Raw genomic sequence first — 27,312 nt, 5'->3', positions numbered from 1 at the left:
TCGATACTAAAAAGTCAGTTAGGATAGAAATGAGCCTTTTCTGAATAGCTTTAGAATGATTTTGAGCTGTAGCAGAACAACTATAAGGCCAGGTAGACTAATATACGCCCATGGATGACTATGGAACCTACCTGGAGGACTGAAGGATTACACAGATATAAGGCCACATGGTAATATAAAAAGTAATATGATTTAATGTTGGGAATGACATTCTGTTCTCTAAAGAAAGAGTATTTTTTTATTATCATCATGGTATCGGAATTGGTATTGAGTATCGAGTCTATTGCTTAGTATCAAAATCAACAAATTTTTGTATCATGACAAAACTAATGTGAACACAACCAATTTGATCAAAACAGAGTCAGCCTTCAGTCAAGTGGCATCTTAGAAAGGCAGAGTGCATTATATTAGTGTTGGTAGAAAATGTGTTTTTATTCTTTTGTGTTTGTCTTCTAGGTCACTATCGGAGGTCCACAGGAATGGCCCGTGTCAGGTCATGTCCAAAACGTGTCCGTCACTTCCTCTCTGGTCCTACAGTAGTAGACAGCACACGGGAGAAGGTCAGGAGTCAGGTAACTCGATCCCCTTGAAGCTCTGTTGGTGGGTGAGTGGGGCAGTCCCGGGTATAGGGGAGGGCATCTGAGAAACATCTCCCAGTTAATAGTGGGTCTGGTTTCATGGGGATAAGTGCATGACAAATTAGATACAAAAGCTGAAAAAAACATGAATTTGATTTTTACTTGCTATTGCCACAAAAACAAGCTGGTCAATATAAAACATGCTATGAATACTTGATATTGTATGACAAAAAAAATGGAAAATTAGAAAAAAAAAAAAAAGGAAAATCTTGAAAAGTCCTTATTTCAGACAAGCAGAGGTGAAACATAAGTAAAAGTAGTAAAGTACTGTACTTAAGTATTAATTTTAGGTATCTGTACTTTACTGAAGTACATTTTAAAATTGGTACTTTTTACTTTTACTTCACTACATTGAAGAGCAGGTATCTGTACTTTCTACTTTTTTCACTTCACTACATTTTTGAACAGGACTGAAAAGTATTTTTGATTATTCTTTGCGACCTGCTGAAAAGCCTGAGGGGTTTATTTTAATCAAGTTCATAATCTGAGCAAACAAAACTATCAGCCAGAAAAAAACCATTGATTCAATTGTTTCTGTTGAACAAAATTCAACACAAGTACACACACAGGTACTTAAATAGTTTTACTTAAGTAGATTTTCTCATGCAGACTTTTACTTCTACTTGGGTTTTTTTCTTTTTTTCTTTTTTTTCCTCCAGTATCTGTACTTTTACTTAAGTAGCAAAACTGAGTACTTCTACCACTGCTGAGGAGTGACATGTGGCTATAAAATTTGAATTAATTTTCAGACAGAAAAATGTTATCTTTATTATTTAATTAACTTTTTATTTTGTTCTTTTTGAAATTTGATTTATGGCTCTTTATTTAGAGTGGAAAAATGTCAGACTGACAGCCCAAATTTAACAGCTGTAGTGTTCAGTTCTGTGATCAGTCGTATTCTTAACAATATGAACTCTTATTGTACTCTAAATAAAACTGTGTTGCCATAGTGCACTTGTTAAAGCATTACTAATCCATCAAACTGTGTATTGTGAAACCGTTTGCTGTCATGGTGGTTTAAAGTTGACTTTTATAATTACGCTTAATGTGTGTTGTTTATATTGATTGCAGTCCCATAGCCCTGAGATGGCTTCGGGGTGTACAATTTGGCACCGTGTTCCACCTGTCAGACTGCGTTCCATTTTTGCATCTAAGTATGTTGCAAATTACTATTCTATACGAACCACAGAAATTGCTCGCAACTTTGCACCTACCAACCCGCAAACATACCCTTTCTATATTGTCTTGCCTTGTTGTCACCAGTCCAACGATAGCATATCTAAGCAGCACTGTAACTACTTAACACACATTTTCGCACACACACATTCGAAGCACACCTGGGGAAACATTCCTCGGGGGAAGTCATCAATCAGTTTTATGGCTTTCTCTGGGAAACTTTCCTCTACTCCAATCAAGCCACTACTGCCTCTCTCTCTCCATCTCTCTCACTCTAACAATCTCTCTCACTCTCTCTCTCTCTTTCTTTTCTTTCTCTCCCTCTCTCTGCCACTCTAACCATCTGTCCCTCTCTCTTTCTTTTTCTCCCTCTCTCACTCTAACCCTCTCTTTCTATTTCTTTCTCTCCCTCTTTCTCTTTCACTCCAACCATCTCTCCCTCTCTCTTTCTTTCTCTCTCTCTCTCACTCTAACATCTCTCTCTTTCTTTCTCTCCCTCTCTCTTTCATTCTAACCATCTCTCTCTCTCTTTCTCACCCTCTTTCTCTTTCACTCTAACCATCTCTCCCTCTCTCTTTCTTTCTCTCCCTCTTGCTCACTCTAACCATCCTCTCTCTCAGTCTAACTATCTCTCTTTCCATCTCTCTCTATCATCTCTTTCTCTCTCTCTCACTCTAACCATCTCTCTCTGTTTCTCATTCTCATTCAAACCATATCTCTCTCCATCTCTCTTTCTTTCTCTCCCTCTCTCTCTTTCACTCTAACCATCTCTCTCTCACACACTAACCATCTCTCTCTCTCTCTCTCTCTCACTGTAACCATCCCTCTCTCATTCTAACATCTCTCCATCTCTCTCTGTCTCTCTCTCTCTCACTCACTCTAACCATCTCTCTCTTTCTCTCTCTCTCTCTCTCACACACACTCTAACCATCTCTCTCTCATCTCTGTCCATCTTACTCTCTTTCTCTCTCTCTCTCCCACTCTAACCCTCTCTCTTTCCCTCTCTTTCTCTCTCCTTCTATACATTTCCATCTGCATCAGTTTTGCTTCACATCTGAGAACGATCCACCTCCAGCCAATTAACTTCAGCCATTTTTCCTATTTTGCACACGGATAATTGGAGAAAGTTCGGGGTGAAATCTTCGCCTGGACGATACAAGATAAGACTCCTCCAAGTGCCCTCAATTTGCCCGCCAGTGGTAATAAAACCAACGAGGAGGATCTGTACAGTCTAGTGAACGTTCTTTAGTAGCCATGAAAAGATGAGTTCAACCAGGACTAAGTGCTCTGTGCAAAGACATGCCCGAGAGCAGATCAGGAAAAGGTTTTCTCAATTATGCTAATATCGACACAATCTGGTCTTTTCTCAATTATGCTAATATTGACATAGCTTGGCTCCTTCCTTAAAGAGAAAGTTGAGCCAAATTTTCTATTTAGTTGAATTGGAACAAGATGTTGAATATCATTTTTTACAATAATAAAATAAGGAGATGAATTAAGTCTGTAGTTTCTTTTCTTAGGCAAGACACTTGACGCGCACGGCCTTGTCTGAATGTGGTGGGTCTGTGATTGACCGGTGGTGGCGGTCAGAGAGGCTGATGGCACAGATTGTGTACAGTATTGCTTCGATCAGACTACCCCAGGGCAGCTGTGGCTACATTAGTTTGGAACACGAGTACGGATTGAATGGATAACGCTAAGACTAATGCATTATAATGATTATTTTCTCCTCCAAAGCCATTCATTTTTATAAGTGCAGAATGTATTGACCTTATGATTGTGTGTATCAGAATAGGTCTGTGTCAGCGCTAAAACGTGCTGTTCTTTGAGGATATACTGGCCCCAGGAGAGGTAAAATGAATGCTTAAATGAGTGCAGTGCCTTACAAAAGTGGTAGAATACTCTCCACTAATTTGAAATCGAGGAGGAAAGTTATATTAAAGAGGTAAACAGTATTAAATGACTATTATCTGCGGGTTTATGTGTTGAGTTTATGGTAGTGATAATAAAAGCTTAAATGTGTAGGCTTATCTCCACTAATTTGAAATAATTAAGGAATAAATGTCATACAGGGAGTTAAATTAAAGAGGTAAACAGTATGAAATGACTATTATCTGCAGGGTTTATGCGTTGAGTTTATGGTGGTAATAATAATAACAGCTTAAATATGTAGGCCTATCTCCATTTTGGTTCATCACTGGTCTAAATATGTGACAAGCATTCAAATAAAACCCAACGGTGCCAATTTGCTTTTATGCCTGTAGTTTCCCTGCAACAGCGACGCATTTAAAACGTCCTAACAGGTTTGGCATAAACGTGTCAAACTAAGATCTATAATTCATTTACTGCTCCAAAGCGCGCACTGAGTACCGTTTGAAACTGTAAACTTGAACTAAGCATGTAGCCTATTTATCAAGCTCTCGTTTAAATGTTAACATGAATCAACTTGGCAGAGTTGCGCAGTGAGGTGGGAGCATTTGGGTTGAGTTTCTATAAGAAGACGCACCTCCCATCACTCATGAGCCGTCTCGCTGTCCTCCTCCAGGGCTCCTCTCGCCCCGAAGCCGGCGTGTTGCCCCCTCTCGGCTGCTCCGCTCTTACTCTCCGGACGCGCTGGATCTGGACACTTGTTGCGCTCCTACAGACCAAGACGGACTGAATACGCAGAGGGGAACGCTCTGGGATGCGCATGGTGAGTAGGTTTACGCACTGAAAAAGATGTCGTAAAGGACTTTATTGTGTTCGCTTCAAGGGTTGTGTTTATTTCAGTGCGCGCTGGCAATTACGCACAGATTACGCGCGTAATTGTGAATAAAATTAATGACTCAGGTACTTTGGCCACACGCAGAATCGGCGAGGAGATATTTTTACCATCGACAAATAGGGTTTTACTGGGGCTTTTTTATTTTATTTTAACAAGGACAGATTCTGGCGAGGTGTGAAATGTAAAGTGTGAAAGACGCACGGACTGAACCGATCGTTGATTGCGCGTCAAAAACATGTCAACGTAAAACTTTGCATGATTTACTATAAATGCTGAATTTCACAGAATAACCACTGCTCAATTATAAAAGTTTTACAATAATCAGCAAACGCGTAAATCCCGCAATGATAGCGCGTATTTAACAGTTACCAATCCATCTTTTACTTTGAAAGAATTAATCCTCCAAATGAAATACCAAAATCATATAACTATAAACATAATTATACACCATAAATATTTAAGTTGCTGATCAGATTGGGACTAACCACCTCTGTAAATATTGTTGTTTCTCTGCGGCCACATGAAGGTAATTGAGTGCAGCCAATTTGTGCGCAACAAGTGCAATTAGTTTAGCGGAATTAAACCAATTAGAGCTCACTATTAGCGCTTGCCAAAGTAATCGGACAAAGTATGACAAACATTTAGCTTAAATGAACCGTGTCAACTGAATGATTATTCCCAATGCACCGAGCGTGTGACCCCGAGCTCTTTTACTGCGCAGGGCCACACCAACTTTACACACCTAACAATTTAAGGTTACTAGAGCGTTCAAATGTATAAGACTGTATATTATTTTCTCTAATTGTAACCTAAGTGTAACATTTTAGAAGTGTACACACAGAATTGAAAACATTACACATTTTAGTCTCTATAACTGATCAGGAATTCCTTAAACTAGTTGCTTGTTGCTTGCATAAATAGGCCTGTATATGTGTGTATGTATGTAGCTGTATCTTGTAAAACCAGAACACTGAACTTAAAACTGTCCTCATAAATTCTAAGCCTTGTTCATATTATTTTTCACTGAGCCAATTCATTTTTTGAACAGTTAGTTTCTTTGCTTAAACACGTATTCAAGGCAACACATAGAGATGTCCTAAACCAGGGCTCTCCAACCTTTTTCCTCCACTTAGCTTTACCTTTACAAAACAGCAATGCCAGAGAGCTACTAATTTTAGCGGGCGCAAGAAATTGAGTAAATATTAGTGCCACGGCAAGCCTTAGATGGGGTACAGTTAGATGCCTATTAAACATAAGCCATTATTTATTTATTACTGCACAAAGTTAGGCATCAAAATGATACTTTTACAGTGGTAATTAATACACTTTTAGCTATTCAGTACAATACATATAGTTCAGAAAAGCTACTTGGAAGGGGCTGGAGAGCTACACGTTGGAGACCCTTGTCCTAAACCCTTAGCAACTGATGCATTTAGTTTACAATTAATAATCATTACTACCCAAATGTTACTGTTTACAAGGATGTTTTAAGACAATAACTGGCAATTAAAAATAATATTATATAGGCTATAATATAAAAATGTCAATCAAAATTTAAGATGTTCATGGTTTTCAGCTTCAGACTTTGTCCCATTCAGAATATGTGTATGGATTTAATTTGTAAACCGCAGAAACAACAGTCAGATTTTTCATAACTCTGAAAGCCATTGATATTTGAATTTATTGCAGATTTTCCAGGCCTTTGATGACCTAAGGCATAACAAAAAACATCCTATGACAATATCTCAAATCGATCCTTACACTAAATTAGCCATGTTTGATTTGGGTTCGTATGATGGCACATGCTTTCATCCTTCCACCTGTTCCTCATTACTAACCTGCTGGAGCCTGTGTCAGCGTAAGGAGGTTTAATTGACGTGCAATTACAAGCAGAAGTTTTAAACGGACCTCCGTCATGCCAGAGGTTGTCTTTGGCGTGACTGAAACATCGAATCATCGTGATTTCATTTCCATGTGTTTTTCAATATCAGCATGTGAAGCTGGAGCCTCATTGGAAGGGCCCCCGCCAACTTACATATAAGGGGCGACGAAGGGGGAAAATTGACAGGAAATTTTAAATATAGCGGGGTAACGTGTGCTTTTCAAATCAGGAGAGTTGTGGGTCAGGGCGAGGGGACAGGATGTGGATTGGCAGTTTGTTGGAGGTGCAAACTTGAAGGACAGCAGCCTTTAGCTAAAGATACAAGCAGCGATAATCCGTTTTGTGCAGCCAGTCGCCTCACTAAAATTAGATTATTACACCTAAAACAGAACTCTGGGAATCTGCTCCGTGTGGAATAACACATGGGTTGGAGCCAGGAGGAATCCACTTTGGGAATATAGACCCTCATAGCGCGCTCCTCTCACTCGGGGTGTAGTATTGCTGACTGGCCGAGGACAATTGCAAATTAACAAAGGTGTCAGTGTGGTAACGTGTAACGACAGGTGCAGTGTTCAGCTTCAAACGCCCAGACAAGTTTATATAATTGATCATATTTATTTAAAGGCTCTGCGACTTAAAGCTAGCAGGGTTATTGTGTAGGATGTAATCTGGCAACCCATCTGTAGATATTTTCATTTTAATTTTTTCTTTATGTGTTTCCCAGAGCAGATCGGTCCCATATCTTCAGTTTTTATTTATTATTTTAGCTATTAGACATTGTGGCATTTAAGATTGCAAACTTATCCAACTCCAAGTTGGATAAGTTTCCAAGTTTCTCAGATAAGCCTCTTCAAAAAATAAACAATGCTGGAAAATGAATATACTTTTTATCATTTTTTTTACAATCATTTTGTCATGACATTTTACATTTTATAGACACATCCAGCTTTTTTAAATTCAGTTAATTTAATCCACTGCGGTACTAAATTTAACGTAACCACACCACGATTAGACTTGATTACTAAATTACACCAAAAACAACACCAGATTACGCCAACGCATTCAAGATGACTGAATCGTTTGAAGTGTATTGCCCAGTGGCACAATGGGCAGATTTACATGGCCAGTAAAAATCAAATAACTAGAATGTTCAGCATTAGAAACATCTGGTGACATGTGCCAGTCAATCAGTGGATTTTAAGAGTGACTTTTGTATTTGGAAAACAAAGGACAGTGAATTTTAAAATAACTCAGTTCAGTCTTTTTTAATATTTTCTGTTTCATTTTTGTCTTTGCCACATTAGTTTGTATACATTTCTTTCGTCAAAATCAGTGTAATTACTATATTGGAGCAAAAAATACTCAAGTAAAAGTAAAAGTATCACATGAAAATATCTACTTAAGTAAAAGTATTGAAGTAACTTTTTAAAAATGCACTTAAACAGTAAAATGTAAAAGTATTTCGCATAGATTTTTAGGTTGTCAAGCTTCAAATATAGTGATGCTGATAAAGATTTGTGTTGAATTTTGTTCAACAGCTACAACTGAATCAATGTACTTTTCTATCTGTTTTTATTAGTATATTTTTGTTTGCTCAAATTAAAAACGTGTTAAAAATGAACCCCTCGGGCTTTTCAGCAGGTCTCAAACAACCATAAAAATACTTGAACTTTTCAGGCCAGTTCAAAATGTAGTGGAGTAGAAAGTACAGATACTGCTCTCAAATGTAGTGAAGCAAAAGTAAAAAGTAACCATTTTAAAATCAACTTAGATAAAGTACAGTTACCTAAAATGTAAAGTGCTTTACTACTTTTACTACTACTACTTTTATTACGTTCCACCACTGGTCAAAACTTGAGTTGTGAACAGTCACATGTAACTGTTTACATCCATAATCAGAATCAGACACTGAAGTACATAGGTTAGCAGCGTTGCAGGCTAACAGAACTGCAGAATCCAACCAGCAGTCTTTGCTTAACTTTACAAACCCTGCAGAGAACTTTAAAACCATCCCAATCTGTGCTCAGCATGTCGGTGAAGTCTTGGCCTGAGCGGCTGCCCATGACGAAGAATGTTAAACGTGTGAGACAGGCCAAATCCCGCTCATCTGCTCACCAGAAGTGCTCCGGCTCTGGTCTAAGTGTGAACACGCCAGTCCAGTTAACAGGTAGCGAGCGACCGACGCACTCCACGGCTCCCGGGGTACACTGGGATGATCCTGCCGTGGTTTTCATTTCCTGAGATAGATTGTGTAATAAGGCCTCAAATAGGAGCTGAGGCAGGATGTTAGTTCTTTGGCAAAATTGAAAAAACATTGAGGTAAACCAAACACAAACTCATAAAAGTACTGGCAGAAGTCCCTCTCTCCGGATTCTCACCTTCTCCAACCTTTTTTATTTATAGCCCCATAAATTCATATCTCCCCAAACAGCTTTACATTAAGATATCCATGCTTTTATTGTTATGCACTGAACCACAAAATGAAGCTTTTCCACTCCTCATAACAATAATATGCTCCTAGTTTTGGGAAACAGTAACAGAAAAACAAAAGGGGTAAATGAAAAAATAGAAATATGTCAAGATATCGCAATAATGATTTGTATCAGTTATACTGATCAATTTTATTTTGACATAAAAATCAAGTTTGTACATAGACAATTTTCAGACTAAACAATACTAACTAGACAAATTTTTTCTGCCATTGTATCCTTGGGCAAGGCATCTTTCCAGTACTATTGCCCACATCTATGGAACAGCCAGCTGGAGGACCTCAGGGTCACAGAGACTGTTCATGTTTTTAAGAGCAGGCTCAAGACCCACTGTTTTATTTATTTTTAGCTTTTAACTTGTTTTATCACTTTTAGGATCTCCAGTTCTTCCTCTCTAGGAGCCCTCTGCGCCAGGAGCGGTGGTCGGCTGTGGCTGCTGGGGCCTGTACCGTGGGCTCCTGGTGGAGGGTTGGTGCTTCGGCCTCATCTCTCCCCTGGGTCCTGTGTCAGTGTTCTGGTGGCGGCGGGCGGCTCTCTGCTCTGGCGCAGATGGCTCCTCTGATGACTCTTTTCTCCGTTGGTTCGTCTGTACTCAGCCTCATTTATCTGTACCTAGGCAAATGTATTTTAGCGTGTGAGTGTGTGCATGTGGGTAAGACTATGCATGTGACTGCTGTATTTTAGCGTGTGTGTGTGTATTTACATTTGTGTATGTGTGTGGAGGGGGGTGAGACTGCGCATGTGACTGTCTGTGAGTTGTATGATTATGTGGGGTTGTGCAGTTGTGGGGGTAGGGTGGTTGGGTATAAGAGCGTGTGGGTTTTTTTAAAGCACTTTATAAATAAATTTGGATTTTATTTGAAGTTTGATGAAAAAAAATGCATTTACATATACTCTACTCACCAGTCTGCTAACAATCCAACTTAAAGTAGTGCCTTCAACCAAACCTCACTTCCACAGCGGAGTTATCAAGACAAAATATGAACGAAAAAAATGAACATAATTTGCAGTGCAGTAGTACATACCGTTAGTGATAATTTAACCTTTTTACCAAGACTTCCAGCTGTCCAACTCACTACTGTAATACAGACTTACAGTATGTCTGGCTCTTCTTACATTTTATCAGCTTTATTTGTCAATGAATTATGGCTGCTTCTCTACTAATAACAGAATCTGTTAGAATCATGGTGTAATTGAGTCAAAATCCAGATGTTTGAAGGTCATTTGTACAGTTAGGCTTACACAGTTTTGTCAGGTCAGCATAGGCTATAGGACCAGGACTAAATGAGATTATTATTAACATTTTGACATAGTTGAACAATAACCTTCACTATTTAACTTTGCTGAAATAAAAAAAAAAATCTGTTTATACTAATATATTGTAAATAGTGATAAAAATGTCAACATATTTACACATTTTCTCCCATGAAGGGGACTAATGCCTCTCCTTCTATGTTCCAGCCTCTGTTAAGTGAAGGTCTGCTGTGATTGGTCAGTTTTTTCCCACCTAAACTCAGTACTGTAATAGTCTACTACAGTAGCCTATCTCTACTATAATTTTTACATTAGTATTACTGTATATTTTAAAATAGTATTAATGTCATTTTTACAGCACCATATATCTTACTGTGATATTACAGTAGTTTACTGTACCAAATACTTATTTCCCAGAATCCTTTGCCAATTACAGTAACCTACTGTAAAAGCAACTTACAGTATGATACTGTTCATATTACAGTAAAGTACTGTGAAAATTACTGCTATCCTTTACAATGTGCTTGCTCTGAGAGTTCATACTTCAGTATGATTGGTTAATTCCACCTGTCACTCACTCCGAGCCCTAGGGAGGTTGACCAATAGGAGGAGCAGATGGGAAAGGTGGATAGTAGAGCTTCATTAAACAGTGAAGCAGTGAATCACGATCTGCCAATCGCATCTTGTCACATGGAGGAGCTCACGATTCAATTTGTGTGACCATATCGCCCGCCTTTATGCTCCTCCAGGATAATGCTCTGTCTGTGCTGTCTGTCTCAGTCCCACCTAGTTATAAACAGGGCCCCAGGTTGTCAGACCATTTTCCAGCCCAGCGCAGGCCTCACATAGCTGCTCCACCAGATCACCCGCTGCAGATACTCTTGATCTCATCATGCCACGATTCAGCTGCTAAGCCTTTCCAAAGACAGATATTAACAACTTAGCTTTATCGAACAGACCTCGGTGAAATACTAATGTGAAAGACGCATGATTCAGACTGACGAGGATTTATTGGAGCAATGGCAGATCAAAGAGGAGTATCGTTTGTCATAACTTTTAAAGACTGAAGGGCAGAGAAAAGTTATATTAAAGCCTGTGATGTATAGCCTTACATCAATGAATTATTAAGAAAACATTGCACTGTGCCAACATGAGTACACAAATGCATGTTGGCAGAACAAACAGAATACTACATATGGTTTAAGGTTTTTGCAATTCTCTATACAAATTTTAAAGTGGATACTTTTTACTTTTACTTCACTATATTTGAGAGCAAGTATCTGTACTTTGTACTCCACTACATTTTTTATGTTTATTTTTAACAAATTCATAGTTAGAGCAAACAAAAATATACAAATAAAAACATGTAAGAAAAAAATATTGATTCAGTTCTTTCTGTTCTGTCAAACAAAATTCAGCACACATCTTTATCAAGCTCACCACATTTTAAGCTTTATTAGATCTCAAAATCTGCGCAAAATACTTTTATTCAAGTAGATTTTTTCATGTGCTACTTTTACTTTTACTTGAGTATTTTTTTGTTCCGGTATCCATACTTTTACTTAAGTAACAAAACTGAGTACTTCTTCCACCACTGTTTAGGACCCTCGGGGCCTGTCCGAGATAAGTACTCATTTATCAGAGTAGTTGTATGAGGCCACTGTTTAATTAGTCCTGTAATGTGACAAAGACTGGAGCGAGTGCATGTCGTGAGAATGTTAAACAAGCAACTGCAAACCACAGCCCCTCCTCCCGCTGCCCAAACCATCTGATCCTATCTGATCCACAGCAAATTCTCTTGTATCCTCTCGGCCCCTGTCCACCTCCCTACATTTCACCCTTACCCTTCTAACCCTGGGCACAACCCCTTTTACACCGTCCTGCTTCAGCCCCATTCGCTCCACTGTGAGACATGAGCAGCTTATGAAAACCAGAGACCTAATTAATCACGCTATTGACTTATAGGGCTCAGATTCCCATAAGGCATGTCTCAACATGTCAGGAATGACCAACCGACACTTTCCGGACCCCAGGAATGTGCAGTGGCTCTTGGGTCACTGTCAGAACAATGTCGTCTTCTTGTTTGTAGTTTTTAGCCCCACTCTCTGTTCCACTCTGGTGTTGTTTGGTCTATATTAGATCAGCCCAGTCTGTGCAGTTAGCCTCTTTAAAACTGTGTAGTCCATATTTTATTTTTAAAACTTTGACTTTTAGTTGTTTTTCTTAAGTGAAACATGGCTGAGGGTGTGTCTTTATAAAGCAGTTTGGGTTGCATGTTATGTGGGAAAAGTGCTATATAAATACAGTTTGATTGATTGATTGATACTGCCGTACTATATACACAGGTGAGTAGAGTAGGTTGCTTCAAAATAATATTACGTTTTAATAATATTAGTATTAAGTACAAAGTAATGGTTCAATAAATTACTCAAGTAAGAGTACACAAGTATTTGGTAGAACTACTATACAAGTAAGAGTAACATAAAGAGCAACTGTTGGGACGTAACATCTGAATTTGGCGTTGATGTATTTTTGAAGGACAAAAATCTAATCTTGCACAAATCTGGTATTTCCAAAGCATTGACAGAAAAATTACAAAAATGAAATCATATTTGATGGAGCGGTGCAAGAAACACAAATGTTCAAATAATTTCATATTGTCAACATAAAACTTTTGTCACTTGTAAACTTTCTCACAATGGAAAGAAGAACCAACACTTTTACTCAAGTAAGAGTACTTTTAATCTGGCAGGAATAAAAGTATGCTGCTATAAAAGTACTCTGAAAAAAGCTTACTCAAGTAAATGTAACTGAGTAAATGTACTATCCACCTGTGACTATTTAGCATCTGTGATATTTTGGACAACAGACATGCTGTGTGAACATTACCTAATGGTGATTTAGTAAAATAGTTTTTCCTTTTGTAATGAAAAACTCAATAGAGATTATAAATTCTCATAAGGATAATTTTTATGACTTTGAGTTCAGGCCTCTGCACTTTTGGCAAAGATCTACTTCCCCTAGTGCTTCTTTATTCAGTTCTCATTTTTGCTGTGTTGTTTGCCAAAGTATCACTTCCCATATAGATTTGAAGAGGGGGAACTCATTCTTTAAAAACTTTTGCATGTTCGTAGTAAAAGGGCACCCGGTCGTACTCAAGCGTGCAATTACAACAACTTATAATTTAAATCAAAATTTCAAATCCAAGCATCGTTCGCTCTAGATTCAACTCTGATAAACAGGTTATGTGAGTGCATGAATACTTTCTCTCGGCCTCCTCAGAGCTGTGTGGTCCCGGTGGGCTGCAGCTTCAGATTTCGGCCGCGGGCTAATTGAGCGAGATGACGAGGGCGCTAAGGATCCTGGCCATGTCCTCTCCTATGGGTTCGGTTATTGCTCGCCTGCTGACTTTGCTGTCAGTGTCAAACGCTTGTTAGGGCATCATCAATCTCAGGACAGTTAAGAATATTCCCAGGACAGAATGAAGGGGGCAGGTGATGGATAGGCAGACAGATAGAGGCGTGGGGAAGGTTGTTTAAAATACGGGCAGAGGGGTAATTTGGAAAAAAATATACTGTCTGCTTGAAAAGAAAGCAAACAAGAGTGAATCAAGTTAAGGGTGCAGCCTGGAAATGTGTGTTGTTTAACTGAAAGGAGGAAAAACAAGGATGACAGAATAGATTGTTGGGAATGTGCTTCTGGGCTTGGCGAGAGCAGCACACATGATAAATCACTTGAGAGCGAGAGAAAGAAAGATGCATTGTTCCATTTGTCCATATGCCAGAATTAACACTCGGCTATCAAATCCTGACAGAGGAATAAATTAGTGTCATCGGCAGTCGTGTGAGACAGGAAAGGATTTGTTCAAGCTGTCGACGTACAAGTCCATGTTCGTCTGTGCTTCGGAAGTATTTAAGCTACAGCGCACATTTCACATCTATAAATCAGGCGTTAGTATCCTCAGAACGAATCTTCAAATTTGTCTATTTCACTGTGTTTTCTCATAGCCAAAACTGCAGCCTTTTGGTTACAGTCTGCGTCTTGCCTGGAGGAGAAATCGAGTAGTTTACAGAGGGAAACCGTAAACTTGATGAATGTGGTCATGCTCACGGCGCAGGGCTCAGCTGTTGGCCATGTTTTTGTCAGTTCAGACAGCTTCTAGGTTAGTTATCTTCTTCACACTCACTTATCAAACTTTAGGCGTTAGAAAGACCAAAGGTTCAACAACTTGTTCAATAACTTAGAAGGAGGGAGATGTTGTTTTGAGCGCTGTGTTGAACTCTCGTAGGGTTGTCAAAAGGAATGAAAATCAGACACAAATCAATACCAGTGGTAGAATATAACTTAAAAGTTAAGTACATTTAAAATGGATACTTTTTATTTTTGCTTCACTACATTTTTGAACAGGACTGAAAAGTAAAAGTATTTTTTATAATTGTTTGAGACTTGCTGAAAAGGCTGAGGGGCTATTTTTAACATGTTCATAATTTGAGCAAAAAAATATACAGAAATAACAACAGCCAGGGAAAAAATGATTAAATTGTTTCTGATGAACAAAATTCAGCACAAACCTTAATCAAAATCACTACATCTGAAGCTTTATTATATATCAAACACTTACTTTACTTACGTACTACTTACTTTTTACTCTTTAAGTACATTTTTAAGTGGGTACTTTAGTACTTTTACTTAAGTAGTTTTTTCATGTGCTTTTACTTTTATGTGAGTATTTGTTGCTCTGGTATCTGTACTTTTACTTAAGTAACAAAATTGAATACTTCTTCCACCACTGCTCGATACTGACATTTTTAGCAAAACTAGATACTCATTTCAACAATTATTGATACTAAAAAAGTCACATTCACAGGACAGAAATTAACCTTTCCTGAATAGATTTAGAATGGTCTTGAGCTGTATCAGAACAAATATAAGACCACAGAGACTAGTATACTCCCCTGGAGCACTATGCAGCCTGGACCACAGATATAAGGCTACATGGTAATATAAAAGAACGTACTGTTATTTAATATTGAAAATCACATTCTAAATCAGGGGTTCTTAGTATTCTTTAGTATCAAACTCAAGTTTGAAAGTTTTGTGTCATGACGACACTAAAATCTAGTACAGTTTGGTGAGTGTTTTCAATAAAGGAACAGGTGCTTTGTCTCAGGTTCCTCTTTGCTGCTGAATTAGAATGATATAAATCAATCAGCTTTTCATTCCTCTTTGGTTGCAGGCTGGATGACATGATGTTCCCGCCCTCCTCCCTGCCCCCCTTCTTGCCCCCCGCCTTGCCCCCCTGCACCTCTTTGCTCCCTGTTCTCTTACACCTCCTCTTCCTCTACCCTTCCTCACTCGTCTCCTCTTCTTTTCCTCACTTCCCGTTGAGCTGGACCTCTCCCCATAACCCCTGCTACCACACCGATGGCCGCCCTCGCCACTGCCTGTCCGAGTTCATCAACGCGGCCTATGGAGTTTCAGTGGACGCCATGCGCTCGGGACACGACTACGACAATAACATCACCTCTCTGACAGATCTACATAACCCTCATAACCTGACCTGCTGGGTGGCACCCGATGGCCCAGACTCCAGGGAGTGGGCGCTGACGCTTCCACTAGGGCGGCGCTTTGAGATCACATACATCAGTTTACAGTTCTGCCAACAAGGAGAGCCGTCTGATCCCATCTCTATCTCCATCCTCAAATCTATGGACTTTGGGCGCACATGGAGGCCTATGCAGCACTACTCCAGTGACTGTCTAAGGGAGTTCAGCCTGCCCTCTCAGACTGCAGCTCTGACTAGACACCAGGAGACAGAACCCCTGTGCTCGGACCCCCGGCCCCTCCAGAAGCAAAGGGGAGGCATGGTGCTGGCCTTCTCCACTTTGGATGGGCGACCCTCCTCTCCAGACTTTGACTACAGCCCCACTCTTCAAGACTGGGTCACAGCTACAGACATAAGGATAGTCTTTCACAAAGTAACTAGAGAGGAGAAAGTGGGCAGTTTTGAAATCAGCAAAAGCCCACCCCCTCCGCGGTGGCACGATGCAGACGAAAACAGGAGGACTGGAGTTTTGAGGTGGAGACCTGGGTTTAATCAGATGAATATCGAAAACACCCTGGTGTTTTTTGACTCAGATACAAAGAGCTCAGAGATTCAGCCCAGAAACAAAGAAAAACATGGAAGGAAAGGCCAGGACAAAGAGGGGCACAATGTAACCAGTAAAGAAAACAGAGACACATTTGATCTGCATTTGCACACATCACCCAAGAGAGGAAAGGGTAAAGGACGAGGCCGCAAGAAGGACAGCAGTCTATGCCCGAACAAAGACTGTGATTGGACAGTGGAGGGGCAGGGGCGAGGCAATAAGGGGCGTGAGCTGAGAAAGAGACGCAACAATAACATCACCAGACCTAGTGTCAGACACCTCCAGATGGTTCCACTTTCTACCGAAGCTGTCCGGACCCTGGCACTGTCTGACCTGCAGGTGGGAGGCAGGTGTAAGTGCAATGGCCACGCCTCCAAGTGTCGCCGTGATGACAACGGGCGGGCCGTGTGCTTGTGTGAGCATCATACTGCCGGTCCCGACTGTGATGTGTGTGAGGACTTCTACTACGACAGACCATGGCACCGCGCTACACCCTCCAACCCCAACCCCTGTATCGGTGAGTCCAGTCATCAGGGCTGCAATCCTTTCGTTGTTTTGTCGATTAATCGGCTGATGATGTCTTAGATGAACAAACTTTTATAATAATACTATGCACAAATTATCTTACTTATTCATTATAAGGACAACGGCAGAAAGGAATGGGCATGGAGTGAACTAGCTTAAGATTTAGGAGTGAATCATGAGTTTAGTCTTTTTTTTGTAAACCTATAAATACGCAATTTCTTAGTACATTTCTCTTTAGTTGCTTTGCATGTTAGCATTAGCAGTTACTTGCAGTTATAGTCTTTTGAGTGCAGTTTGAGTCAGGCACACATCTGATACATGTCGGATCAGATTATGAAAAGTTTTGAGAACCTTTGGCACGCCCATGTCTTTAGTCGACCAAGAATTTCTTTAGTTTAATACAGCCCTACCAGTCATGTATGTTGCTCTGTAGTGTTTTAAATATGCACTGAATCATTTGTTACACCGAAAGACTTAAAGGGCCCACATTACATTATTTTCTGATCTATATTGCTTCCTTTTCAAAAACATACCTGGAGTTATGTTTTCTTTCATTCACACATGCTTAGGCTGAGTTCTTCTCTCAAACAGAAAACATTCTGTTCCACATTGTGATACCATGTAGCAATACAGGACCTTCACTAGAATCATTTAGATCATTTAAGATCTGGAATTACCAATCTCTCCAGAGCTGTTAACTTGAAACCTATTGCTTCATGACATCACAAGGTGGAACAGAGTATTTTGAGCTTTGGGGATGTAGACAGACTAATAATAAAAAGCTACTCCAACAAAACAAAACACAACTCCAGGTATGTTTTTGATGAGGTAACAACATCATAACATGACTAAAGTTTTGCATAATGTACAACCTTTAATCTACAACTTACTTTAGTACAATAGTTTTTGCATTACTACTAGTATAATATTTTCTCTTTTTTCTCTTTTAAGTTCTAGTCCTTTTTAAATATGTTGACCTGAGTGAAGAGCATGTTTTAGAATAAATTGCTAGCCCTGCCCACTTACTCGTTTCTCCCATTGTAACATTGAACCTATGACAGAGAAACAACTGTCTAGTATTAGTGTTTTCAGACTGTAGAATGTGATGATGTCATACTCCCAGATGGGGGGCAAGAGACTTTGATTTCTTAACATTACACCCCCACCCACAGAAGAGATAGGCCAACAGGAAACAGGCCACCTCTGCTCTCCTCAGTCACACACATCGATTGTTCATGCCTTGACATTTTGGATCTTTGTTGCAAATTTTTTCACTGCAGATTTTACACTCTGAATTTGGACTGTTCGGAATGAAAACAATTCAAACATGTTTTTCAGAGTTACAAATTTCAAAGTGAGAAAGCCACATTTAAAATTCAAAATCTCATGAAACTAATTATCTTCCAAACCGATTTTCCTAATGATAACAATGTAAGTTCATAAGAAATATCCAAAAAGTCAATGTGCTAATGTTAAACCTGATCATTTCAATTAGTGAATATAACATGCAACTTGCTGTATTTCTACAAAAATCGACATTTGAACACTATTTACTTTTGCTACCCCCATCTGTATTAAATATGATTGGCCTATGGAGCGTTGTGATGTCATTTGAAACACAACAATAGAGACCAGCAGTAGTGTCCACATGGTTCTCGTTTGTAACGTCTCTGATTAGATAAAATTGTATGGTCTTGGCAAGTGCTTCGTTATATCTCTTATCCAACAAAATGCCTCCTTAAACATATAGACAATGTAATTTACTCTCTTAACTCTGTTGTTTTTAATTGTGCTATGTAATAAAGTGGCTTGGCTCTTTTGCAAATACAACACACCATAAATAAAGATAGTACATAAAACATATGCCCAGGCTTTGAAAAAATTGATGAATATTCTCTTTTTGTCTTTCAGCTTGTGAATGTAATGGTCACTCAAACAAGTGCCGCTTCAGTATGGAGGTGTTCCAACAGTCTGGTCGAAAGAGTGGAGGAGTGTGTCAAAAGTGCAGACACCACACGGCCGGGCGCCACTGCCAGTACTGCCAGAACGGATACACCCGCGACCACAGCAAACCGCTCAACCACCGCAGAGTCTGTCAGCGTAAGTCTAATGCTCCAGCCTGTCTTTTACATTTAGGGGAGTTTTTAAGCAGAAACACATTAGAAAAACATTTAGAAGTTCACATGAGTTGTAGGATTAGCTAGCTTTTCTTTCAGCTTAGGTTGAGAGAGAAGATTTTTCTTGATAACCAAATAATTGTCTGTGTTACATCTACTTATTTAAAAACATAATACAATAAACACTATCACCACAATACTAAAATGTCACTAATACTAAGATACTAAGAATATACTCGGCCTGATACTGAAAATTCACTGTTTATTTATTTTATTGGCAATCCTGAAAGCATTGTTAGTCTTATAAGCATTATTCATTCACTCCTCAGTGACACTTGGTGGGGATAAGTGGCTTCTGGAGCCTATGTAACTTATCCGCTACCTGCTTGTCTCTGGTAAATGGTCACATTTTTATATGACGCTTTTCCACGTTCATATCACTTAAAGTGCTTTACATCAAAGAACCACTCACCCATTCACACAATCATACACCAGTGTACACAGATACAGGGGTGAGTTGGGTTAAGTGTCTTGCCCAAGGACACTGCAACATTCTGTGAGAGGTTGCACTGCACCACCAACCTGTGGATCAGTGGATCTGACTGCTTCACTAATGATATTTTATGTCAAGAGCAGCAACCTTCGGATAAGTGAGCAAACACTCTTCAAACTGAACTAAAGGCAGATTTGTGGAGGGAAGACCCGCTTGTATTTTTAGCAATAAAACACCCAAATTAAATAAAAGCAAGATAGAGAAGTTTAATGGGGTACTGTGGAATATTCCAGGGCAAAGCAATAACAGATGATAAGCAGGTGGCCGGCCCTCCACCAGAAAAGTTACATAGTGCATCTTTTGTAATCCCTCAGTCGTCCAGGTATGATCCATAGTAATGAAAAAAATCAAATCTATCAACTGGACAAAAAAGTTGCTGGAGTGAAGTTGGTCAGAACTGAAGAAGCAGTTTGGATGAGCAGTGAACACGACTTCTCTCCAACTTTTTGTCCAGTTGGCAGATTCAAATTTTTCTTTTACTATGGGGCATCTTTATCATTTATGCCTATATTTTAAAGGGCCTATGTTATGCAATATTGCCTCAACTTTCTCAAAAACATGCCTGTAGTTGTGTTTTGTTTCATTCACACATGTTTGAGTAACACTTTATTATTAGTCTGTCTAAATCTCCAAAGCTCAAAATGCTCTGTTCCAGCTTGTGAGCCTTTAGTTACCTTTAGTTTGGCAATTCCAGGGGTGAAATCATCCAAATGATTCTACTGAAGGTGTATGGAGTTTAAAAACACAGTGGAGCACTTCCTGTATTACCATATCACAAGGTGGAACAGAATGTTTTCAGTTTGAGAGAAGAACTCAGCCTAAATATTCAGGGTTTGCATGTTAACATAGATCAGAAAATAGCATAATATAGGCCCTTTAAATACCAACTGTCAAGGAAGTATCTTGCCTCTAGAGGTAAAATTGTGAGAAGGGGCTTTCAGTGCTCCGTCCTGAAACTGTCTTTATGTTTAGACCCTGGCGTCACTTGGAGCAGACAGCTATTTATGCGTGGAATACAGTATGTACACAGCGAGTACACAACTCCCGCTGGGCCGACACCTGTAGCCCATCATTACCACAGTTTGGCGTCTACTATGACCCTTGACCTTTGTCCTAAGTGACTGTGTGACACTGAGGCATGCTGGGAGTCTGGGAGCTGCACCAAGGGCCTAATATATCCTCACTTAATGGGCCTCCCCTGACACATGTGCGAGGATGACAAAGTAAAGCTGAACACGACCAATACAAAATTTTGATCGATTTTATACTTTATACTTGAATCCAAACCATATTGCCCCAGGCTTTTATTCAAGGGGGTATGTTGTGCAGAGCGGCCCTTTAAGAGGCAGTAGATCATGGGTGCTGTCGGCTTGTTTGGACTGTAGCTGGAGATTTGTTTAAAGTTTGCAGGAGTGTGAACAGAGCTGCTGAAGAGGCCCTTCCTCTCAATCTGTCTAGTTTCATTGGGGCTGGCATAGTTATGGATGTGATAAACCAAAGGATTCTTGGTACAAACACTGGAGGCAGGGACCATTAAAAAGTCTGCAGATTTTATGATGGAACTAGACAGTTTTTTGCCAATGGATTTTCCATTTTGTATTTATTTACAAATCATAACCAACTCTTAAAAGTTTTTTTCTGTGTTGTGTAACTTGCTCAGTGACTTTGTCTAAAGAAACTAGGTATTTATAAAAAAGTTCACTTAACATATTAAGCTACTGTAAGATCGCTGAGTAGAATCCATAATGGGTGATTATTAAAATTTGATACCATTTAATTTGCCTATTTTGGAATAGATACATTTTAATGATCTTATTGTTAAATTATTTTTTTATTTTGATTATTTTTATCATAATTATTACTTTACTACTACATTTTTTAAATACTTGATCTGTTAAGACATTGTGGTTCACTTTATTCCTGAAACAGTTAATGTTCAGGTTGCCCCAGTGGCATTGAGGAATGGATGAAATGCTGAGAATGAATTTCTCTCATAAGGGATTAATAAAGTCTATGTTCACTTTAGCTGAAGTGCAAACCATCTTACCATTGTGAATTGTTCTGGAGCATTGCTTTTCAGAACTGTTTTTGTTTGGATAATTTTCCAAAATAACACCCCTAAGGTCGTGTTTACTCTCTTAATGAGGCCTAAATGCCTTCTGTATCCTGTGTCATTCAAGGTCTGCTCAAGGACTTTTTCTCTGCACATACTTGCAGTTCTGAGTGACAGCACCTGTGTCCTGTTCACATTGTGGAAATCCAATAATTTAAATGTTTGCAATCTTATTTGTTCAGTTCAGTTAAGGTAATATAAAAACTTACACCTATGAAGGAAAACATTTTAATCTCGACCACATTTGCACAGGCTTGTACAGCTGTATCAAATAAACTTCCACAGCAATAAAATGGTGTTCTACACACAGTTGAATGCTCCAAACAGCAGGTTTTATTAACCATGGACATGGGGCTGAATCAAACTTGTTTGGTTTTAATTCTGTGCATACAGAAACAATAAAAACCCGTCTTGTCTCTCAGCGTGCCAGTGCCATCCTCTGGGGGCGGTGGGCCGGTGGTGTAACCAGACGTCGGGACAGTGTCTTTGTCGAGAGGGCGTGGCCGGGCTCAGGTGTAACCGCTGTGCTCCTGGATTCAAACAGGGCAAGTCCCCTCTGCGGCCCTGTGTCAGTGAGTAAACACACTTACACATCAACAAGATAATGTTCTGTTACAATGAATTCAATGTTTAGCTATAAAGTCATTAATTCAACAATATTTATAAATCACATTTTGATTCTGGAGTATTTACCACTGAATTATAGGATGCCTTAGTCTTGAGGAGCAGCCTTCTTTTAGTTCACCCATAATTATTGGCCCAAACCCATCATTAAATCATACAGTTATTGACAATGATGTTCTTTCATGTTTATGCAGACTACATCCTTATGCTTGTTATGTCATTTGTTTCTAGCTTGAATTCCAGCATTGGAATATATTTTTAAACTTTATTCTTATTAGAACATTTTAGATTTTCTGATCATACATTTACAGACACAGATAATCTGTATTATAGAACAAAACACAACAATAATAGTCAGACTAACAGGAAAAAAAAGAGTTCAAATGAAATAAAATAAAACAGGAGACGATCAAGCTATGCAACATCTGCAGTGATGCACACAAAATAACAATACATGGCATTAGGATTTGTTTTGATGGTAAGATTTTTACTTTTTTCACAAATATAGCTCACCTTTATCTGAGGAGTGTTTCAAAGAAAATGTTATTTGTTCCGTCAAGTGAATTTTGTTGATGCAGCATTGGATTATTAATGTAGTCGTTATGTAACCAGGCCCAGCTATGATCTTGCTTTGATTAAAACAGCCTCTATTCATCTGTGGAGTTCTAATTAAGCATAAATCCATGCCAGATCTGCACCAATGTGACCTCTGTAGATTGTTGTTCAGTGTCAGTTTACCAGAGGTATAAAAGGCTTACTCACTCACAAATAATTGATTTGGACAAATGTGTGTTTTGCAGGCCAAATGTACTTACTTGTAAATTATTACCGCATATGTTGAAATACACAGGAAAAAACACATCTCTGTCAGTTTCAGATCAAACATATTATTGTCACACCATATTTGTGCGTGGGTTGATACATCATGCAATAATGTAATAACAAAAGGGCCAACAATCACATAGACCTGGTTCTGTCTCTGCCTAAATCAGGTGACCTCAGGAGCCAGTGCACACCTGTTGTTCTGCTCAAACGGCCTCCACAGACCCAGGACTAGACCCATAACTCTTCTACTGAAAGGAGCAAGTGAAAGAAAACCTTGTTTGTTTTTACTGCCAGACCATCTCAGGCTATGTATAGCATCTCCACCCCCCAACACGGACCCGGCTCATCACACCTCTAATCAAACGTACCTAAAGGCATAAAGCAGATCAGCGAATCTAGTTGCAGCACATATATTTATCATTCCGAATCCATTCATTATTTGTGAGTATTTGGATGAAGAAATGCTAAGTTCATCCTTGCATGTTTAGTGAAAGAACACATTCCTCATTTATTAGATACATACCTGAAGAAGGTCAGAGCGACCGAAACGTTGTATGGAATAAAATTGCATTAAGAGTGAGACAGTGTGCGGGAGTTTTTCTTTAATTTTTAGATACATAGCTAGGCAAAGGTAAAGATTATTTTATTACATGCAAAATACAAAGTTAATAATGTCTTGGAGATGCTTGTTGTCTGCTTTTGTGTTATAAGTGAAACATTTTCATAGTGATGGTAGTAATTCATAGTGCCATTCCTGTGTGTTAATGTTTTTTGATTATTCATTTGAAATCAGCATATTCAGGGGAACAAACAGTAATTTTTTAAAATTTCACTTTGACTTCCCAAATAAACTGTAGACACTAAACTGTAAATTGTACAATAAAGCACTCCCGCGTGCAGCTTCCTGTGCTTTAAAGCAGGAGCAGTGAGCCGGGGGCGAGTGTAGGGTGTCAACTCCCGTTTTGTCAGTGCGGACAGGACCAGGGACAGCCCTGAGCTGTTATATATGACACGATGTCACACACACACTTTTACAAGATGCCGGGATAATGTATGTTTAAACTCCCTTGTTCATTTCCCACTCTAAAAATGAAACTTTACTAGCTTCTGTGTAACGTTGTAGATAAAACTATCCAAAACATTAAGCCTGGCCTTATTAAAGAAATGTAAAGTTTGTGACAGTGAGCGTTTCAGGGCCATAAAAGGGCCACACACACGGTGAAGTTTAGACGATGCTCTACAGAGACATGCCTCACGCTCCTCCATGAAGCTCTGAGGCATAGTACGAATGACAGGAGCAATAACCTGCCGCTGGCACCTGTCCCACGTTCTGTTTGTGTCTGCAGGGATCCTGGAGGTCGCTCCAACACCCATGTACCAGTCCCAGTACAGCATAGGTAAGACTCTTCATCACATTCATCTGGTGCTCAAACAGATAAATCATTTCACATAAGCAAATGCAACTATTTTAAACTCTTTTCTGATCTGAGGTGAAATGTCAGGATAATCAAGATGCTGCTGGAGCATGTTGTCTTGTTTTGATTTGGACGTGCCCAGTGTGTTACAAGTCTCATATCATAACAAACACTTGCCTATGTTTTTCTTGCATGATTAGTAATGTGCTGTAGCTGTGGCTAACCACTCCCTCCTAGTGGCAGTTGTAGGAATGTCACACCTGCTGCACTTGGGGTCATCTGTTAGTCACAGGATACAGTGATGACAAATACAAGCGGCCATATTGTAATTAGGGGCAAAGACATGTGCTGATATGCCCAGTATGAAATCACTGGCTCTCATTTACTGCGTTCTCTCTCTCTAATGGTGTGTTACAGCTGAGGAGTGTGTGTCATACTGCCAGCCCTCCCAGCACAAAGTCCGGATGAATTTGGAAACCTATTGTCTCAAAGACTACGGTGTGTGTCAGATATTTATAAACCTCTTTTTAAAGCTGCTTGTCCTTTTGAAAGGACAAGCTGAGGTACTACAGAGGCATCATTATGTGTTTAACGCTGGTCCTTTGTTCTTGCAGTGCTGAAAGTGCATGTGAAAGGGATGGAGCGCTCAGGGCCCTGGTGGCAGTTCTCCATCTCTGTACAGACAGTGTTTCGTGCGGGGTCTACCTCTCGTGTGCGCAGGGGCTCCCAGTCCCTGTGGGTCCCGGACCGTGACCTGAGTTGTGGTTGTCCTGCACTCCACGTGGGCCGGACGTTCCTCTTGATCGGGGCAGAGGAGGGGGAGAGGGGCTGGGGGCCCGAGGAGAGGCGGCTAGTGGCAGACCGCTCCACTCTGGCTCTTCAGTGGAGAGAGCACTGGAGCCCCAAACTCAGGGGTTTCAGGGGCCAGGACAAGAGGGGGCGCTGTCCTCCCAAATTGCCCAGTGGTCGGCCCCATATTGGGCGCTCACAGGCGGAGTACATCCCCCCTCACCTGCTCACAGACTCACAGATTGAGAGAGTAGTCCCGCAGAGCTCCACAGAGACGCCCTCTCCCTCCTCCTACACCCTGGTCTGCTCCACGCAAGCGCCTTCATAGCACATACCCATAATCCTCTGCTCCCCCGACACACAGAGACACTGGAGCAGCAGAGTAATGCTGCTCATATGACCTGAATGTGATGAAACACGCCTTCATTTCAAAGGTGCAATTACAGGTTTTGTAGCAATGCAAAAGCAACCAGTTAATTTTTTTTTTTATATTTGTCCACAACAAATCATATAATTTAATTTGTAGAAATATATTACTATACAATAAATTATAAAAAATATAAATTAATTAGAATTCCCTAGTAAAGTCTTCAACAAGTAAACCATGTTTTTAAACTTCGAGTCTGCCTAAAATCAAGCCGAGTTTAAACAACCATCAATTGTACCAAATAAAATATAAATAATATTTTCATTTTTGATGTTCCACCTAATGATATTTGTGTAAATTGACACTATCTCTATAGACAGTAATAGAGCCGGACTGTCTGAGCGGTCAGGAATTCTCCGATACAGATCTAAAAAGCTCCAGTCTAGGCTCTGCACAGGACTATTTCCATTTGGCCGAAGTGGCGTCACTGCCCAGGGGAAACAGGGCAGCGTTAAACCAGATGGACGCGCTCCTATTTGTGCAGCCGCCATGTTGTTTGGGAAGCTGAACGGTCTCTGATTGGCTCAGAGGAAACCTGAGAGTGAAAATAAAGAGAGGAAAATAGAGCTGCTGAGTGATGGGGCTCTCATGAGACTGGACATCGTTTGCTCAGGATCTGTGTTTCTATCTACACAAGGGCTCAACGACCTTTACAGAGACTTTATACTTTATATTTGTTTATAATGGTTTTGTGATCTATTTATTTTTTAATAAAACATGACATTTAAATATTTGTATTTTGTGACCCACATGATTCAAAAGTTATATTATTGCAGAAAGGATGTTATAGCAAGCCTCTTTAAAACACATAAAACATAAAATAAATAACATTTACGTAATAATGAGGTTTAGGGCTTACATTACTATCACAATGTATACATTTTTTAAATAACAGTCATAGTAAATTTACATAAACATTTCTATCTTTTTTATATGCTTCATTTGATAAATTATTTTTAAAAAACAGAGGAGTGGGTGAGTAGCCAAAGATTTTACTCACATAAGAGTAACGCTACCTCAAAATAATATTACTCAAGTAGAAGTACAAAGTAGTGGTCCAAGAAATTACTCAAGTAAGAGGGAAAAAAGTATATGGGAAAAGTACTGTTAAAGTTAGAGTAACTGTTGGGACATGACATCTGTTTTACAATTTGAAGGACTAAACATTAAATACTGCACAAAATTTGGTATTTCATATTGTCAACATAAAGCTGAAGAGTAACCAAAGCTTTTGCTCAGGTAAGAATACTATTACCTCAATAAAAATATTACTCAAGTAGCAGTAAAAGGATGCTGCTAAAAAGGTACTCTAAAAGTACAATTTCTTTAAAAAGATACTCAAGTAAATGTAATAAAGAACTACCCACCTCTAATTATAAACCCCTTTACTAACAGCGCTAGTCCACTCCATGTGTGAGCGAGGGGCTTGACAGGGGCAGATGAGCAGTTAGACGCGGCAAACCTGTGTGTGTATGGATATTTATGACATTGCGGAGACTTAAATCTGCATACACACACATCGTGGGAACCTGCCTGTCTTACGGAGATAAACATCTGGTCCCCATGACGTAA

The 27,312-nt window shown here is 39.5% G+C and overlaps 1 protein-coding gene across 1 annotated transcript; it reads left to right on the top strand.

Moving 5' to 3' along the window:
* Positions 1–550: 550 nt before the first annotated feature.
* ntn5 (netrin 5) lies at positions 551–25,785 on the top strand. Its single transcript, XM_055229012.1, has 8 exons — positions 551–572; positions 4,360–4,506; positions 15,440–16,869; positions 18,789–18,977; positions 22,083–22,232; positions 24,456–24,506; positions 24,942–25,022; positions 25,139–25,785. The coding sequence occupies exons 3-8, from the start codon at positions 15,450–15,452 to the stop codon at positions 25,639–25,641; spliced, it is 2,394 nt and encodes a 797-aa protein (XP_055084987.1). The 5' UTR covers positions 551–572; positions 4,360–4,506; positions 15,440–15,449; the 3' UTR covers positions 25,642–25,785.
* Positions 25,786–27,312: the final 1,527 nt, after the last annotated feature.

Source organism: Periophthalmus magnuspinnatus, chromosome 18 (assembly GCF_009829125.3).
Source record: "Periophthalmus magnuspinnatus isolate fPerMag1 chromosome 18, fPerMag1.2.pri, whole genome shotgun sequence".
NCBI lineage: Eukaryota > Metazoa > Chordata > Actinopteri > Gobiiformes > Gobiidae > Periophthalmus > Periophthalmus magnuspinnatus.
This window is presented reverse-complemented; position numbering and strand designations above follow the sequence as displayed.